Here is a 17,833-nt window from a genome sequence, read left to right as displayed (position 1 = left end):
GAGAAAGGGAGAGAGGGAAAAAAGAGACTGGTAGGGAGAAAGATGCTTACAGTGAAGATCTGAAACAGACGGAAACCAGAAGAGATGGCAAGATACCAGAAGGTAAGAGTGGCAGAAGGGGAAGCTTGCACACCAGATTGCAAGAAGGCTTGCAAGAGCATGCTCCTAGACAAGTGGAGGAAACAGCAGAGGGCAGGGCAAGTGAGTCACTAAGGCTGGCTGCAGGGCATCCAGGGAAGGTTTGAAACCGTGACCATCACCTGTGAGCAGCATCTGGCCTTAGGTTAGGGAGGACTGCTGGCAGGACACCAAGGAAAGAGGAGCTACACTCAGATGTTTCTCACGAGGGCAGAAGGAGGGAGGGAGCTCGTCTGGTTGGGGAAGACATATAGGAGTTGGGTGCTTCTTTGCGTGCTCACGCAGAAGGCAAGAGCCCTAAGCAAAGAGGGCAGTGCATCACCACTGAAGAAGCACATGTAGTTGCTCTGAGGCTAGGAATTAGGCTGACCAAGTTATAAGCGAGTATGAGGCACCTTGCTTTGCTAAGGCAGGTGAAAGAATTCTGACTTCCATTCCTGACTGCAATCAGAAAATTAAAAATGTGGGAAAAGACACTGGTGCACTTCCCCATGCAGCAGTCCTCAAAGCCATCAGTGCACCAGAGCCAGCCTTGCAGGGGACACAGGGAGCAGGACAAGCCTGCTTGCTCACTGCTTGTGTGAAGGTGAACACAGTGTACATCATCCTGGATGGCAGTGGGGAGCTGAGAAAATTAAAGCATGCAACAACTATACTATGCTGAGAAGAGGATGGCAGGGGCAGAAGATCTGAGAAAACTCAGGACRGCAGGACCTCCCAATGCCACCTCCACTTGCTGGGAGCATAGGCAGTCCCAAGCTATAGGTAACTCTTGGAGTCAGTTTCTGCACCCAGGGAGCAGGGGCCATCACTGACTCCTGGGATGGAGAGCCTGGACAGAGGAAAGAAGGAGGGACAGCGTGCAGTAACAGAACTGGAAGAGATGGTGCCAGAGCTTGCTGGCATGGGAGTTGTACTGGAGGAGAAAGAAGCCACAGCACGTGTGTGGGAGCAAGCAGTTCCCTAYGTGAGGAAGGCAGAGAGAGAGAGAGCAGTCCTAGCATCTGGTATACCGGAAAGGAAGAGGAGTAGAAAATCCTCACATTCCTTAGGTTAAGCAAGCAGAGAGGAAACAGGGAAGAAAACAGGAAGATAGAGCACCAAAGTGACACAAGAGTGAATTTGGAGAAGGCATATGGTAGATACACTACCAGAGCCTAGTGGTGCCCCTCCAAGGGGACAGGTAAGACATAAAGAGCTAAGGGCTGGCAAGCCTTTCCTTTGCCACYGTCTGCAGAGAGGCCCATCACAGCAGAGGTGTGCTCTGGCTTCTGGCCTCCACAGCATCACTCAAATGCAGCTTTGGCTGGCAGCACAGGCAGATCAAACGTTGGCTGTTGACTGGGTAAGAGTCGCACACACAAGTGTAATACACAAACTGAGATTAACACTTAAATGAAGCAAAATAAAACTTGGTAACATAAGCAGGATCAACTTAAAACACACAAGGAGTGGAAATGTCCCTCCCGGGGTCAGCAAAGAGCCAGCCAGGTGGCCAGCATGCACTCACACACACAGACGCACCTTTATGCACACTGTGCAACCTTCTGCTGCCTCCAGGCTGCTCACACTTSTCCCCACTACCAGCCCACAGCAGGCCTGTGCACCCATCCAGCCAGTCTGTTCCTTACACCTGGGAAAAGCTAGCCTCAAGTCCCCATAATATTTCAAGTGAGAACATTTTAGTGCTGTGAACTGATGGGCACAGAGCTTGCACTCCTCTCCTGCATCATAACATTCACCTGACGTGCTGCTGACCCCTGGAAAGCTCTCCCATGCTCCAAGGTCCCTCAGAATAGCAATGTTGTACTTTTTCCAGGGTGCCAGCAGCTAGGCAAGTAGCTTGGAAATACAGCATAGGAGGTAGCTGTCTTCTCAGCAGACTGGGTCTAGTTGTTCTGCTGGAAGCACACAATGGAACTACCCAGCAAGGAGCTCTGCACCCTTCCTGGGCAGGCATCCCTAGCCCTTCTACATCTGGAGCAGGGAACTGGGATGCCAAGAGGAAAATCCAGTCAGCAGCAATACAGAAGCCACTCTCCAGGCCATCAGTGACTCCTTAATAACGATATGCCTCCTGCCTTACCCATGACTGGCTTGTCAGGGCGGGGAAAGAGCCTGAAGCCACGCTCTTTGGAAAGCACGAGTCTTCTCCTGCTGTTTGTGCCTCACCTGGACATGTCATCCTCCAAGACCTAAAAGCCTTTTTCAGGGCAAATGGATGGAACACCGCAGGAGAGAGGCCAATTTGAAGCAAGGAGCAGCAATCTTTCTAGATTAATAAATTTTAAGGCCAGAGGGGACCAATCCAACCACCTAATGTGAAGTGTTGCTTAGGGCAGACCAATTAATTTCATCTCCTAAGTCTGCATTGCGCATACATCTTCGACTGAGCTAAAGCAGAGCTTTCCAAAAGGCTCGATCAACTTTGAGACTCCTAGTGACCAAGAATCCCTCTATCCTGTGACTATTCAGCCAGACATATTACCTTGCTGAATGGCCTGCTSGTAATTGCCAAGCATTTTTCTCCCAAAATAGTGTGCTATGAGAAATCTTCTCCTCGTGCAGGAGGCTTGTAAGTTATGACCCACTCACTTTTTGGATAAATCAAAGAACTCTTAGGTCTGTAACTATGAGGAGGGTCAAATCAAGTTAATCCTGTGGCCTTTGGCTGAACCTCTTCCAACCTGTCCATATCCCTCTTACTGAGCAGATAGCAGAATCAGTCAGCTACTGCTCTACTCGACAGTGAAGCAACCGTCTGAAAACAGACCAGTACGAAYGACCCCATGAGAAGACAACATGTAGAGCAGTCAGAGAAGATGCCTGCTTTGAGGTGTCCACAACACTAAGGTTTCTTTTCCTTGGACTGTCGTGAGACTCTCCAGGACTCCTTTATGTATGAAGCTGTCTCTGATTAAGCATGTTCTGAGCTAAGAGCCACTATTGATGGAGTTAATATAAGTAGCAGGATAATTGCTTCAACCTTTGCCTATCAATACAAAAACTATCTGAAATAAGTATACAAATCCCCATACACAGAATTCGTTCTCAGTGTGCAAATATTTGTAACTGCTTGGTCTGAACTGCTTTCCATTTTCATACCTGTCTATTGCGCAGCACCATTACTCATTTAACTGGGTGGAGGAATGCTTGTGACTGATATGTTAATGGAGTGAGTTTTCTTGAAAGAGGAGGTCACTCCAACCCTGAGCAGAGCTGCTCTTCCCTGTCTGATCTCCCTTTCTAATAGCCGTCTCAGGCTCACCGCTGCTGTGCAGGCAGGCGCCCTCCCTGCAGGGAAGGCTGGCTGCCTTTGCCAACTGCTCACCCCACATGGCTACTAAATCCCAGACAGACGGTGCAAACGGAAATGTCTTTTTCCCCCCCTTTTAATGCTCTTTGCATAATGACAAGCCCAAAAATCGTTAGCGAAAACGAGCTTATCGCAGGGCCCTTTGATAGCCCTAATCTGCTTATGCGCAGCACTTTGAGCTGCCAATCAGAGCAATGAGAACTCCTGCTCTGTGATCACATGGGGCAGAGAGAGGATGAAAGTGATATTGCCTGGGTCACCTCATTATCTAGCCTCTCTATTAACTCTGCTGCGGCTTGTTCTGGTTTCCCCCAACGCTGCAGTCCCAGAAGCAGCAGCCTTCACTTGCTCACACAACCCAGGCACACAGTCACTTTGCCAAACTCACTCCTCCAGCTGCCTGACAGCCACAGGCACATCTGGCCTCAAAGGACACCTCACCTTGCAATCAAGTGTATGCACCAGGGAAGGACTTCTACAGAAGCAAGACAGCTGGAATGGGGAGTGAAGGGGTAAAAATCCAATGGTTTGTAGACAGGCACATCTAGAGCCAGCCAAAAGCCCATATGCTGCCTGTCCGAACAGCTTGCCTGCACAGGAGTAAATTCATAGAGATGCACAAGCCCACTCAGATCAATCTCTCCAAAGCAATTTCTCAGTTTGCTTCACTCCTCCATCAGTTTTTATGAATCTATCCTTAGGGAAGGACAGCATGATCAAAGGGACACAAAGAAAGAACTTACCACTTGGGTGAACCCCCTCTGCCACAGAGCCCTGATCCAAAACCCCAGCTGAATTTCCCCCTTTTCCCTTCAGCTAAATGTAGGCCAGCATCTCTGCACAGAGATAAGGACATAGGCACCAAGCTGCTCCATGTCCAGGTGACGAAACTGGACTGTTTCTGCTTTGTCCTCAGTAGTGCAGGGTGTCAGACACTTACTGGATTGGGCAGTTCTGGCTTCGATCATGGGGGTGTAGACTCCTACCCCCAGCTCAGAGCGGGCTCCCAAACGGAACTTGTACAGTGTGTCTGGTTTGAGACCTTCCACAGCATATGAGGAGGTTGGGTCAAACTCCACCTTTTGCTGGCAAAAGCAGGGAAACACAGGTTATTTGGTGTAGTTAGAAAAGAGATAAAAGCTGGTCCTTAAACCCAAGGAAGAGGCAGCCCCATCAACCAGTCTAGCCCCAGCAGCCAGGATCTCTAACATATCTGAACAGTGTTGGCAAAAGGCCTGTTTGGGGCCATCTCCCAGGAGGGTACTTGTCTCTGGCAGCTCTCATGCCAGTATAAACATAGGAGGAGGACAGGACAACGGAGCACCTGCCCTATGAAGAATGGCTGGGAGAGCTGGGCCTCTTCAGCCTGGGGAAGAGAAGACTGAGGGGGGATCTTATCAATGTCTACGAGTACCTGAAGGGAGGGTGTCAAGGGGATGGGGACAAACTCTTTTCAGTTGTCCCATGCTACAGGACAAGAGGCAATGGGCAGAAACTGAACCACAGGAAGTTCCACCTGAATGTGAGGGTGAATTTCTTCACCGTGAGAGTGACGGAGCACTGGCACAGGTTGCCCAGGGAGGTGGTGGAGTCTCCTTCTCTGGAGATCTTCAGGGCCTGCCTGGATGCAACCCTGTCTAACATGCTCTAGGTGACTCTGCTGAGCAGGGAGGTTGGACTAGATGATCTCCAGAGGTCCCTTCCAACCTTGTTGATTCTACGATTCTATGAATGGGACTGTGAGACTACCAGACAGAGACTACCACATGCTTATTGCACRCCCATTGGACAGAATCATTATCTGGAGAAGAAACAGCCCCTTTGCACCTCAAGGTTATTCCAGCAAAGAGACCCTTCCTAAGCTGCTAAACGGTGACGTCCGGTCCTGTCTGTTGCCYGAAGCAGAGGCAGGCTCCTCACCTGAACACCATCCTCTCCTTCCCAGTACAGCAGCTCATATTTGGTAATGCGTTCCTGAGAGGCTGGCAGCCACGTCAGCAGGATCCGGGTATCAGACTCTGCCTCTGCCTGGAAGTCAGCTGGCTGGGCAGGAACTGGGGACCAAACATACAGTTAGAGCCAGGAGGCAGATGCTGAGAAAGGAGTCACACTGCTTTGCAGAGTCTATTTTTTACATTGAAAGAATCCTCTTTAATGCCTTCTGGACCCTCCTCTCTTCCCTCTCCCCAGCACTCTGCTCTTTGAACATTCTGGGCAACAAGCATGCACTTGTGGGGCCCAGGCTGGGGACTATGGGCCTYGTGCTCATCTGCAGCCCCTGACTCTGCAACCCAGCTTCCTACACGCACAGGTATACTCAGCCCTCCCTAGAAGGGCTTAGCACAGTTGCACAGGTGTTAACACTCACATCCAGGTCTTTGCGTCACATTTTTAGCCATCATATCTCAGACAAAACAGTGGACTACATTATTTCTATGGAGATTCATACCAACTCCCAAGGACAAATTGACATCTTTAATCTAATGTCTGTAGTGCTAGGATGTCACTGTAACATGCAACTACTTGGGCAACAAGTGCAGTTGTGATGCCAGGTGCTGATCAGACACACCAGTTGCCCACCACCAGCGTGGGCACAGAGCCATGGCACTGTACTCTATACATACCCCCTTGCTGTGTTTTGACCTGGATGATGTCCGAGGGGGGCCCGTCGCCCACTGAAGTGAAGGCCAGAACACGGATGCTGTAAGTGGTCCCTGTGATGAGGCTCCCCACAGTGGTGAGGTGGCTGTCGTCAGTGTTGTGTTTCTGCCACATGCTCACGGGTAGATGTGGGTCGGTTGTATAATAAACGCGGTACCCTCGGATCTGTCCGTTTGGCTCCTCTGGTTGCTCCCACTGAACTAGCATGGTGCTGGCACTCAGCATCCGTGCCTGGACTTTGAGAGGTGGACTTGAAGGAGCTTGCTCTCCTGTCCGGGCCTCAACCAGCTCGCTGGGAGGACCCCTGCCAATGTTATTGACTGCAATGACCCGGAACTCGTACTCCGAGAAGGGGCTGAGCCCACCTATACTATAGCGGGTTGTTGCCACACCATCCACCTCCTGGAACTGGCCCTCCAAGGATTTGGGCTTGTACTGGATGACGTAATATGAAATGGGGTCAGAGTTGCCCGAATCCCAGGTGAGGGTCACGCTGGTAGCTGTCGTTTCAGTCACTAATGGCTCTGTTGGAGGTTTTGGCAGCGCTGCAATTGGAAGGCAGAAAGGTGTGATTTAAATAATTCAGTCAGCTCAAACCCTGCAATGTGCACAGGGATAAAAATGGAGCTGCCACCTCCCATTAACATTTTTCTTTAAAAGGCAGAAATCATTTCATACTCTAGAACATGCATTTTTATATTACCATATATTGCTTGAAGTGGTTCTTAATGGAAGGATAAACAGAGCAATCATGTTATTAGACGTGCTTGACGCACTTACCAGCAGCAGGCTAAATAAAGGTAATTCAACAGGGATGCAGGAATGTTTCTGTCATGGGGGTTCAGCTGGCAGTGGGAAGGTGCTTGCTGGGCTGGGCTGGCCCCAGAAGCCAGGTTCACAGCTGATTCACAAGAGGACAAAGTAAAGCAATCAGAGCACTACATATAACCGGGAGCAACGCTCCCGCTTCCACAGGGACAGCATCTGAGGCCATAGGGAACTCAGGGGCAGTGCTGTTAGATGGGTTGATGGGGGGAATGCCTTGTAAGTAGTAAAGTACATGCAGGAGGGATGCAGACAGAGAAATTACCAACTTCACAGCCACTATTTCACTGGGTGGTGTGTCAAACTGTAACCAGACAATAAATTGTTACACAAGTACTCTGTGACGCTGACATCTCTGAAGTGTTAATGAGAATGCAGTTATTGCAAGCAAACATTTCCAGATTTGCCATTTTACCAGAACAAAGAGAGTGCATGTGAGAAAGATTTGCAGAGTACACAAGTACTTTAAGATAGTACGTGAATTAAAGTCTACAGTAAGTTTAAACCTCCAACGAACCACTCCAGATAAAGTCATTAGTGATCCGCACTCAGTTGTGCTTGAAGAGGGAATAGGAAAAACGCCTCAGCCCAAATCAAGATTTCCAAGTACTTCATTCTCTGGCAAAGCCATCACGTTTCCAGCTTCCACATGGTACAGCTGAGGAGGGCAGGCTTGGTAGCACAGCAGCACGCCTGTCCCGAGCACTGGGGAATGACGCCTTTTCCAGGGCTATTGCAACATGGATACTGACAAGATCAGCGAGGGTTGAGGTGGCACGAGAGGCAGGGACATGCTACCCCACAACCACCCAGCCACCCATGGAGGAGACTGAGGACAAAAGCATCCCTCCTTGTATCACAGCCCGAAGAAACACACTTCCCAGAGCATCCAAGAAATCGGCAGCCTCCCTCAGGCTTACACAGACAGATGACACTCATCCACCCTTTCCTCTGTATAAGTCAAAAGCTTGACTCTTGCCAGCTCTTGGGTGTGCAAGCCTGCCTGCAAGCAAGAGGCAGACCCACTGTCTTGAAGGAACTTAGCGCAACCAACTCTGCATCATCTTGCTTCTCCTGTCTGCCCTGCAAATAACTTACTCTATAGAAAGCAGAAGGAGAAGCAACACTGGTAAAGGAGCTTGGGACAGTGATAACAAGATGTCCAGAGTAAAGGTGCAGAAAGATGAGGAATAGAAAGGAGGAAGATGGCAAGGGGCTAAAGCACCTGCGCAGAGGCTCCAGGTCTTTGGGCCTCACACACTTAGGGTGGCAGCAGGCACCATACCAGCTGGGTAGGGAGAAAGGACGAGTCGCCCCAGTACAAAGAGGTAAATATTGAGACCCATTAGGGCAGTGGGGCAGCCTCTACCTCCTCCCAACCTCCTCCCCATCCTTCTGTACCCTCTCAGATACTCATTGCAATCAAAGTACAGGCAACCCCCTTTCTCTTTAAGGAAACAAGGGCTGGGAAAGACCATGAGGGGCAGGTGCTGTGAGGAAAGCAAGCACTGCATGGCTGAGGTTAAAGGATCCTCTGATTAGCCCCGGGGAAAAAAGAATTTGCTGTTAATTTCCAGGTCAAAGAGGGCTAAGTTTCAACACTCTGGTATTGTTCAGGTAGGGACTCAGTGCTAAAGGTGGTCATAAGGCAAGAAGGGACTYGTGAGAACAGAGAGACACAAAAGATGATGTCTACGGAAGTCTGAGCTACGAATCAACTGTGAGGGGAGGAGGAAGGGGATAGTACAGACCTGCCTGGCCACAGATGGGTAGTGCAGGACATGTACTTCAGCACTGAGGCAGACTGTTATGTCCCCAGTGGCCCATGGAGAGCAATCAGCAGTAATGTAAAGCCCCCTTTGGGGGAAAGCTATCCGAGAAAYGGGAGCAGGAAGCATATCTTAAGGGCATCAACAAGAGAGAGACAGAAAGAGTCAGAGCAGGAAGTGAAAAAAAAACGTCAGAGGAATATATCACAATTCTGAGAGTGTRAATAGCTCTCTTCTGAAGGGGGCAGAGTGACCATGCTGGAGAGCCCCCGTGGACACAGTTCATGTGGCTGGGATTAACCTCCTTGTCCAGCACCCATCTGCCAGATGAGCATGGACCCAGTGAGTTCCCTCATGGCGTAGCCAGGAGCCAGTACGTAAGCCTGTGTCCTGCCATGCCACATGTAGGGAGAGGGGAAAGGGCCTGCAGAGCAAGTACTGTAATGTGAGTAGGAAAAAAAAAATTGTGGGTTTGTGAACTTTATTCACAAGGTGGAAAGTCATGGGAGACTCTGCAATTTGCTGGCTGTACCCAGAAACACTCTGGCAAAGGGCTGCATCTCTGAAACCCAATTAAGGAGCACTCCAAGGAACAAGCAACCCCTTACCTTTGACAGTGATCTGGGCTGTGGCTTCAATCATGCCAAGGGAAGAGATGGCCACACAGGTGTAGTTGGCAGACTGCACGATGTTATTCAGCTCCAGGACATTCCTGCCGACGGGCATCTCATCTTCTTTGGTCAGCTCCTCCACACCAGCCATCCACTTCACGTAGGGCATTGGAGCACCTACTGCCACACATGTGAGGTTCACACTCCCCCCAGGCATCACCTCGTGGTTGCTCGGAGGGATAGAGAATCGAGGTGCAACACGCCGCACTGAAACAAGGAGGAGACAGCTAGTAGGGCCACAGAAATGGCAGCTGCATTGCGGGGATGCATGAGGGAGGTTCAACAGTTTTGCCTGTCTATCCTTCGGGACAGATAAAATGAAGTGCAAAAGCTGTTCACTGCTTTGCCAAATTGCACGCACTTTCCTCCCCTTTCTTAGCCACTGGCATCTTATTAGAAGAACTCATTAAGAGATGGCTCAATCCATTTCCTCCAAACACAGGCTTTTTAAATCATATTACTAACATGAAACATTCCCCCATTTAAATTACATCTCTCTAATTAGAGAGCATGCACAAACGCCAGTCGCAGGCTCTCTCTGTGCAGGGCCACTGAAGCTCTGCAAAAYGGAATTACCTGCTCCATTTACTGGCTCTAGGGCAAAGCAAACTCTCCCCTAAACCTTGCWATGTTGGGACAGGGGCAACAGAAGAGTTTCTTTCTGAATTAGCACATGTGCTGCGAAACAAAACATAATTCCTTGCAAGATGCAACTCAGATTCTATGTTGGCTCAGAAAAAATAAGTCACTAGAGCCACATGACATTGTCAGAGCCTAAACAGATCACCTTGCTGGGCAGGAGAGAACTAATCCTGACAGATGCAAGATCATATCCATTTTGACAGAAGAGAGCTGGGCTGGCAGCACCCTCCCCACCTTTGTGGCAGCACTTCGGGAGACGTATTCCTTTTTATTTCATTGCACAGCTTCTCTTCATATCAATCCCTTGCTGGGTATTTCATTCAGGACTTATTTGTAAGCAACTCTCAGCTACAATAAAGCTCTAAAGCTGCCTGCCATATGCATTCCCRTCAGGAAAATGACACTGAGAAATGAGGCCCCTTCTTCAGGGTTAGTGTTATGGGCCTATTTAAGCAAGGGTAAAGAAACAACTGTGCTCAGTAAATCTTCGTCTCCTCTGGGCAAGCTCATTTTAGTCTGTAGTTAAAAAGGGAAACTGCTTGAGCGTGTCTTGCCCAGGCAACCTGTTCTCCTCTAGCTTCCTCCACCAGGGAGGCCACCCCAGCGCACTGGCCAGGCTCACAACTGCCTGACTCCTTCGCCTGCCAACCATGCTCCCGCGCCGGTGCAATCGAGGCTGGCAGAGCCGCTGCGCCCAGGGGAAGCGGTGACCAGGTAGGAGTCCAAGTGGCACCAGGCCACGGCACGCCGCAGGCACGAGCGGCAGCAAGGACGCGGGGGCTCCCGGGGGCACGGTGCTCCGGGCCTGGCCGCCGCCGGCCGGCGAGCCGTGGCACCGCAGCTCCCCGTGACAAGCTGGCTCTCCCCAAATCCAATTGCACTAGCGCTCTCCCTGATGATTCATCCCCAAACCAAGAGACTTGCAGAACACGGAAGCCCCCACGCTAGCAAGTACAACAGAGCAAAGACTTTGTGATAAATTAGACAACACTGTCAACACTGTGTGTGTACTACACATCGTCTTGGTGACAAAACAGGGCTCATTAGCTCCTTACCAGCCGAAGGATGGATAACTTGCCTTTTTTTTTAAATGTCTAAATCCAAAGTCTTGCTGGTTGTTTCTTTTAATCAATTATTAAATCTCAAGTCAATAGCTTCATGAGTGATTGCCAGTGAGTCATTACCTGACTGATGGGGCAGCACTCCCCAAACAAGACAGAACTGAAAGTGTACTCAAGCTCTATGCAATCATGAGAATACAGTGTTAACCCAATGGACATGGCAATGGTTTAACATGATGGTGTGTATTTCCAACCAAAGCATCCCAGCACCATTCGTTAAGAGTCAGGTTTTGTTTTCCAATGAACATGGCGTTGAGTTATTTCAGGTAGAAGCTGTTCAAATTCCATTCCCATCCAAGGACCAAAACCACCCACCCAYACTGTAGTAAAGCAAAATAAAATAAAAAAGCAAACTTTGAGAAAAAAGCCATAGATATGCACAGAACACGCACTCACATGCACCAGGCAAACAGGCTGGCAGGCACAGGAGACCACTACAGAGTCACAGAGAGCAAGGAGCAAGTTAGGGCAGGACGAGGACAGGGAAGATGCACAGAAACTCAAGTACGGAGACACTGGCAGACAAGACTTGTGCACAAGAGTCCATGCAGGAAGGGCAGAGCCCAGCATGCAAGACCAGCTTTGGAGATCCAGTCCCRTGAGAGTGGGGCAGAAGAGCCTGCCGTGSGCACCACTGCGACCCTGAGCACACCGGCTGAGACACACTCCCCCCCGAAGGGCTGGAGCGCAGCGGGYGCCTCCAGGGTATGGCCCCGCAGCRGCCGAACGCGGATGCCACGTGCGGGGTTTGGCTCTCAAACATGGGAGGTTAGGGCAACACCTGCAGTGACGGATCTGGCCAGGGCGACAACCTGGCAGGACAGTGTGCAAAGGCCGAGGCGGGCTCTAAACCAACCCCATCCTCGTTTGGGGATAATTGGCAGCTTCTCCTCTGGTCAGTGCAGAGGGAGAAASGGAGCTGCTGTCAGTTAGCATTAGCAGGAGCTGGCAGACCTCTTCCAGCAGATTGCAGAGCACCGTCAACATGTTCCTCRGGCTCAAGCCAGCACTTTGCACCTCTTGCTTTTCTACCGTGTAAGACTGGTAATAATTTAAACCAGCCTAACTCCTCAAAGAGCAGCATTCTTCAGAATTTCCGTCCAATTTACAAGTCAAATCACATGGGCCAGCACAGCCCATGATGCTACCTTAAGTGCTTCAGAAAAATTTGTTGCTCTTCATTTACTGCAGCAAAGATTTTTTCCTTTTTATTACAATTTTCTTGACAAGAATTTGTGATTTTTTTTTAAATCTTTCTTTTGAATAAAGATCAGAGAAGAGGGTTTGGAGGTTTTGCAAGAATAGCACAGGGCAAATCGCTGTGAATATTAAAATGATTTGAATGGACAATGGTATAATTCAGAGGTTTAGTTAAACCAGTAGACTGTCAAAAAGGAGATTCATTGTCATTCATCCCAAGAACRGGCATGGCAAGGGCTCTGTGCTGCTGCACAGCTCAGCACGTTTCCCCTCCAGAGAGCACTCCCAGGGACGTAAGGCGAAACCCCGGAGCGGCRAGCAATGCCACACAACCCGAGCAGCACCCTGGATCCCACAGGATAGGCAGGAACAACAGTGCAGGGACCACTTCCCTGCTCCTGGGGGGCACTGCAGGGAGGCAGGAGGGAAGCAGGCAGCACAACAGCCACAAAGCTAGAGACTGAGTAATGTTAATAATTTAGCATGCATTAAGGTGCACATTCCTTGCCTTGAGAGCAAAGAGCATGAATCGATTGCTGGGCTCCTTTCACCACYGGACTGGCTGTTTCCCAACATCTCAGATTCCCTCTGAAAGCAATGTTACTGCCCGGAGAACCCAGCACCCTCCTTTCCGCGCCCTGCACGGCTTGCAGGCTCCCGGCAGTGGCTCCGGGCACGAGCACTCAGGTTGGTGCTCCAGCCCACCTCTCCCCAGCTGAGGCACCGCTGCAACGCAGCGAGGCTCTGCTGCAAACCGGACAGTGCACGGAGGATGAGCCCATGCACAGCTGTGCGGGGCTGCTTGGGAGGGGGAAAAGAGGCAACTTCTTCCTGCTCGCTCTCTTGGCCCCAGCACAGCCGAGCAATAGACACCAGCACCCCTCCTCCAGCCAAAAGGTGAGACTGGTTTGTCGTTCCAGCCAGGAAAGCTGGAAGATGTGGGTGCACTGGGACGTGATCTCGACCTAGCCACCCATTTACCCTGCCCCAAACTCCCTCCTTTCTCAGCACCAGGGAAGGAGTGAATTTAGGAGATATCCCCAAACGTGATCATCGGTCTGCATGGTTTACTCAGCTGTAGACACTTTTCATCTCTCTCTTGTGCTGTCATTTTAAGGAAGGACTTCAAATGGAAAGGCAGTTACTGGTGTCTCACAATCTATTGACAGAATCAGCAGCAGGAGAGGAAAAATTGGAACCAGAAAAAATGCATTTACAGTCTCATCTTGTGCTCAAACAATGCTGTACTATTTATGCTCCCAATGCATCCTTGAGTGCTGACATTTTATAGACAATTTCCAAAACAGGGCCTTGCCATTTTTGGATTATATTTCAGCTATAACTTTTAGGTCTAATTATTTGCGCTGACAACCACATATAAAAGAGGATATATCATTACAGTGGTGCAGCACTGGAGACACATCAGCATTCAGCATACTGACATACTAATAGCAAAGTAAGGGAGAGCAAGATTGTGGAGCTATGCAATTTGCATTCAGTCTCTGAAATTTCTGTGATGAAAATAACACAACATTAAGGAGGGGAATAAGAGAAAAGATCCACTGTATCAAGATAAAATAACTCGTTAATAAATAACCTTGTAGCAGTCACAGAACAATAATTAAATGCATGGGTGAACAGTACACAGTTTTAAGTAAAGCTGGAAAAATGTAAGATGTAATTATCAGTGCCAAACAAATTATAAGCACGGCAAATCCCATTGGAATATTTAGAAACTAATTTCTGGCTTCACATTAAATATTTGTGTACGTGGGTATTTTTGGTGGGGTGAGAAGGAGGGGTCGACACAAAGAATGAGAAATTATCTACTCCTGCTGGCTTATATCCATTCTTGGCTTCCTCTTCTCAGCTAAACCGTGTGGCTAAAACGTTTAAGTGCCCTGTCAAAGGTTTATTCTCCAGGGGTGGCTGAGCCATCACAGCAGTACTCCAAATTCACTGAAATCTGGGAGGCTTTGGCCTTGGCTTTAATTTTGTCTTTCTTCCTTGCTCTCATTTTCCAGCATTGTCTTAGGCTCAGGTAATTCTACCCTCTACGAATTCTATTTTTAGAGGGTAAACAAGGGCCCTGTGTCTCAGTACAATCTAAACGAGAGCACGTTCCAGGGAGAGAAATGGGAACGAAGTCAGTGTACTGGAACAACTGCTATGACAACTTGTTAAAACTTGTTCCAGCAATGATTATAAGATCAACCCATGCAGCTGCGTGATGGCATGTGCGAGAAGAGTCAGGGTCTCTTTCCTCTCGCTACCCTGGAGCAGCCTAGGCCAGAGAGCCAGCACGAGGAGCCCTCGCCTCCAGTCCGTGCTGAGGGATGAACCCACAAAGTACCTGTTTGGCGAGGGAGTCATTTCTGGAGACTAGCGCRGGACTTCTGCCAAAAATATCAGCTTTCCTCAGCATGAAATCATGAGTGACTCAAGCTAGATTTGGAGCTAGATTTAATTTAAAGGTTGGACCTGCCTTTCACTATTGTCCTTTATCCTGCTCTCTGAGGGCAGTGAGACAGAGCAAGGCAAAGCACAGATCATGTTTTGCTGAGTGGCCACAAGCTCCTGCACACACTGCAGTGGTCCTCAGCGAGCCATCCCACAGGAGGGCTGGGACCACTGCCAGGGCTCCCAAGTTTCCCACCAGCAAGAAAAAGACCCAGTCTCAGGGAAGAAAGGAGAAGCAAAACTGTCCATGCCCTGGTCATGCAAAGGGCCCTCCTCCAAGCATGGAGACCAGCCACATCATAAGAGCAAGAATCGCAGAGGAGCAGGAAAGGTGCGTTCACCACAAGAGCCTTCCACCTCTCCACCACCTTCCCCTGCTGCCCTGCTCTATAGCAGGGCCGGGGAGGTAGCATGCTGGATTTTTCTAAAGCTGAGATCAAAAGCAAGTTTTGCCCCTTTAGGAAAAAAATCAGAATCAAGCTACAGGAGAAGTTGAGGTACCTGTTCTCCCTAGCAGCTCACTAAGTGACTGGAGATCAGAATGATCTCTCCTTCCAAAGACTGCTCTTGATCTCTGGCCAGAAAGCAGCAGCAGTTCAGAGGTATTGGACTGGCACTTAGCACAGGTAATGGGTTAAAGGATCCCCCAYACAGTGGCATGCACTTCTTCCCACCCTACCTTGGAACAACACCACTGGCTGGTATCTGCATGCAAAGTATATTCTGTGCATTTTAAATCTCAGGCAACAAAGGCATGCAAAGCGAAGTATCAATGCCATCACCAGAGTCACAGCAAACAGTAAGCAGATTTCATCAGGCACAACGTGGTCGTGCCTGGAAGGAAGCCAGAGTCTGTAGGGCCCCCTCCCCTTTTGGGGATGGCTCTCCTCTCCCTACTGGAAAAGTCCCATCTGACGTGGCGTACTGTAGATGGATAAGAAGTGAAAAGGACCAACCTTCTCGCTGATCTGAGAGATGAAAGTTTGTTTTGTTTGATGGCAGAGTGCGATGAAGATGAGGAGGGAATAAAAAAAGACAAGGAAAAACACAGAGAGTAAAAACAGGCCAAGCTTCATCTGTCCGCACACCACTGAAACGACAAGACAAGACTACAGAGGTCAGCCACGACTTCCCACAGCGCACGCACACCACTCCACGTCGCAGCCAAGAGCRCGCCACTCGCACCGCTGCGGCCGCAACGAGCGGGGCTGGCCTCTCCGCCTCCCTGGCCCGCTCGCGGCTCTCGGAGACTGCGCACGGAGGCCTGAGCTTCTCACACATACTCACAGGGAAGGTGCTTCAGTGGACGGCCCCGCGCTGGGCCAGATGCTAGAAGCATAGACATATTTACACGTGCAAACGGCACTTACACACACACACACAGAGCAAGGGACTCCAGGCACTACACAGACTGCACGCACTCCCATGCACCCATCCAACTATAAAGATGATGGCAAAGGCACTTTAAACCCATTGACCACACACTAAGARGAGCATATACATGTAGATCAGAATTTTGTCAAGTATGAAAGAAATGTTCCAAGTGGTGAATGGAAAATCTTCTACCGTGAAGAGCTGCTCCCCCTCTCCAAAACAAGAGCTAAAGGTAGCAGAGAGGTATTAGACAACTGATAGACACGTGCAGTCTCGGCTGGGCTCAGTTTCGGGAGAGCCTTATGGGTACACTGTGCTGCGAGTGAGAGATGGACAAGAAATCAGAAGGACAAAAACACCCAGAGAGAWTTGAGGAGGTCCCAGATTTTGTTCCTGTGGGAGAGACAGTAGAAGGTTAGTTGCATTTTCCTTATAGACAAAGGAGATCTTATTTCTTTAGCGGGAGTGACCTCACTCCAGCTACAGATCTGTGGCGTATCAGCTGTAATCGAACCCTCGCTGAGAGAATACAAAAGTGGATTTGATAGTTAAGGATTGCTTATGAGTCACATTTTTGATGGGGGAAGGAGAAGGTGGGGGGAGGAATTTGCTTTCCAGCAGAAACACTGCAAATTAAAGAACAGCATGCAGTATTATACAGTGTACAGAGCAGTCAGCCATTTCCAGCGATCAGGACAGGATTTTAACCAACATGGCCACGATACAGAGCAGGCAGAGCTGCCAGGGGCAGCTACACCAGCGGCCTACGAGGCGAAATGGAGCTTGGAGAGGGATAGTGGAAGAGTTCCTTTGATTTCTTCAAGCAAACCAATACCAGGGGACCAGAACTAGCCAATGCAGAGCTACACTGACCTGTCAGCAAGGGCTGCATCCAGCGAGTACCCCTACATGAATGTCCTGGAAACAAGCAGCCCTAGTCTTCMTTTGGCCTGCTTCAGACCTGGGATTCACCTCTTGGTCCACAAAACTTTTAACATTGGACTCACTTATTCTTGTGAGATCCTGTGAACTTCTTTCCCGCTGCTCCCAAGCCACCACTTTCACTCTTACTCTAGCGGGGAGCCCACGGCATCCGCGTGGCCTCAGCAAGGGCCTCTGGCCTTCTGCTMAGCTCTCCTCAACGAGCAGGATTCAGGAACCAGCTGCGCGAGGATGCTGGCGCCCGCTGCGGCATGGCCCGGCCCGGCCCGGCCGCAGGGCTTCTCTGGGGGAGCCTGGCGGGGAGCAGGTGTTGGCAGGGCGCACGGAGCGGAGGCTGCGCCAGCGGGGGCTTTCCAACGCGTTGACATCAGATTACGGTGGGAAAGGTGAGGAACGTGTGGAACACACTAACTCAAACAGATTATTTTCTAGTCTGTCAAACAGGAACAAGTTTGGGGCCTGCTACTTGCCACTAATTGCTGGATTATCTCTTAATCTCATATTTTATTAGTGGCTTATGAGGAATAAAAAACAGTAGCAGTATATTTTGGAAGAGCTGTATAAAGAGAGAGGGAACACCTGGACAAAAAGTTCTTCCTCCTTTCCCTTAGTTAATGCTTAAATAGCTGCTGCTTTATCTGACAAAAAAGACTGATAAACGGTAAATTGAACGTTTCATCTCCTTATAGATCCCATTCACATTCTTCCTTATCT

The 17,833-nt window shown here is 49.6% G+C and overlaps 1 protein-coding gene across 5 annotated transcripts in view; it reads right to left on the bottom strand.

The window, feature by feature from the left end:
• The window catches only part of PTPRF (protein tyrosine phosphatase receptor type F), a 381,001-nt gene that overhangs the window by 66,899 nt on the left and 296,269 nt on the right, over positions 1–17,833 (bottom strand). For all 5 annotated transcript variants that reach the window (XM_085298209.1, XM_085298207.1, XM_085298211.1 and 2 more), the window contains 4 exons: positions 9,318–9,587; positions 6,079–6,660; positions 5,375–5,508; positions 4,395–4,539 (listed from right to left, as the gene is read on the bottom strand). In XM_085298209.1, coding sequence (XP_085154335.1) covers positions 4,395–4,539; positions 5,375–5,508; positions 6,079–6,660; positions 9,318–9,587 — 1,131 coding nt within the window. The remainder of the gene's footprint in view (positions 1–4,394; positions 4,540–5,374; positions 5,509–6,078; positions 6,661–9,317; positions 9,588–17,833) is intronic.

Source organism: Rhea americana, unplaced genomic scaffold, assembly GCF_003343005.1.
Source record: "Rhea americana isolate MKP2758 unplaced genomic scaffold, rheAme1 scaffold_136, whole genome shotgun sequence".
Taxonomy (NCBI): Eukaryota; Metazoa; Chordata; class Aves; order Rheiformes; family Rheidae; genus Rhea; species Rhea americana.
The sequence above is the reverse complement of the archived record's forward strand: the minus strand, read 5'-3'. Positions and strand labels throughout refer to the sequence as shown.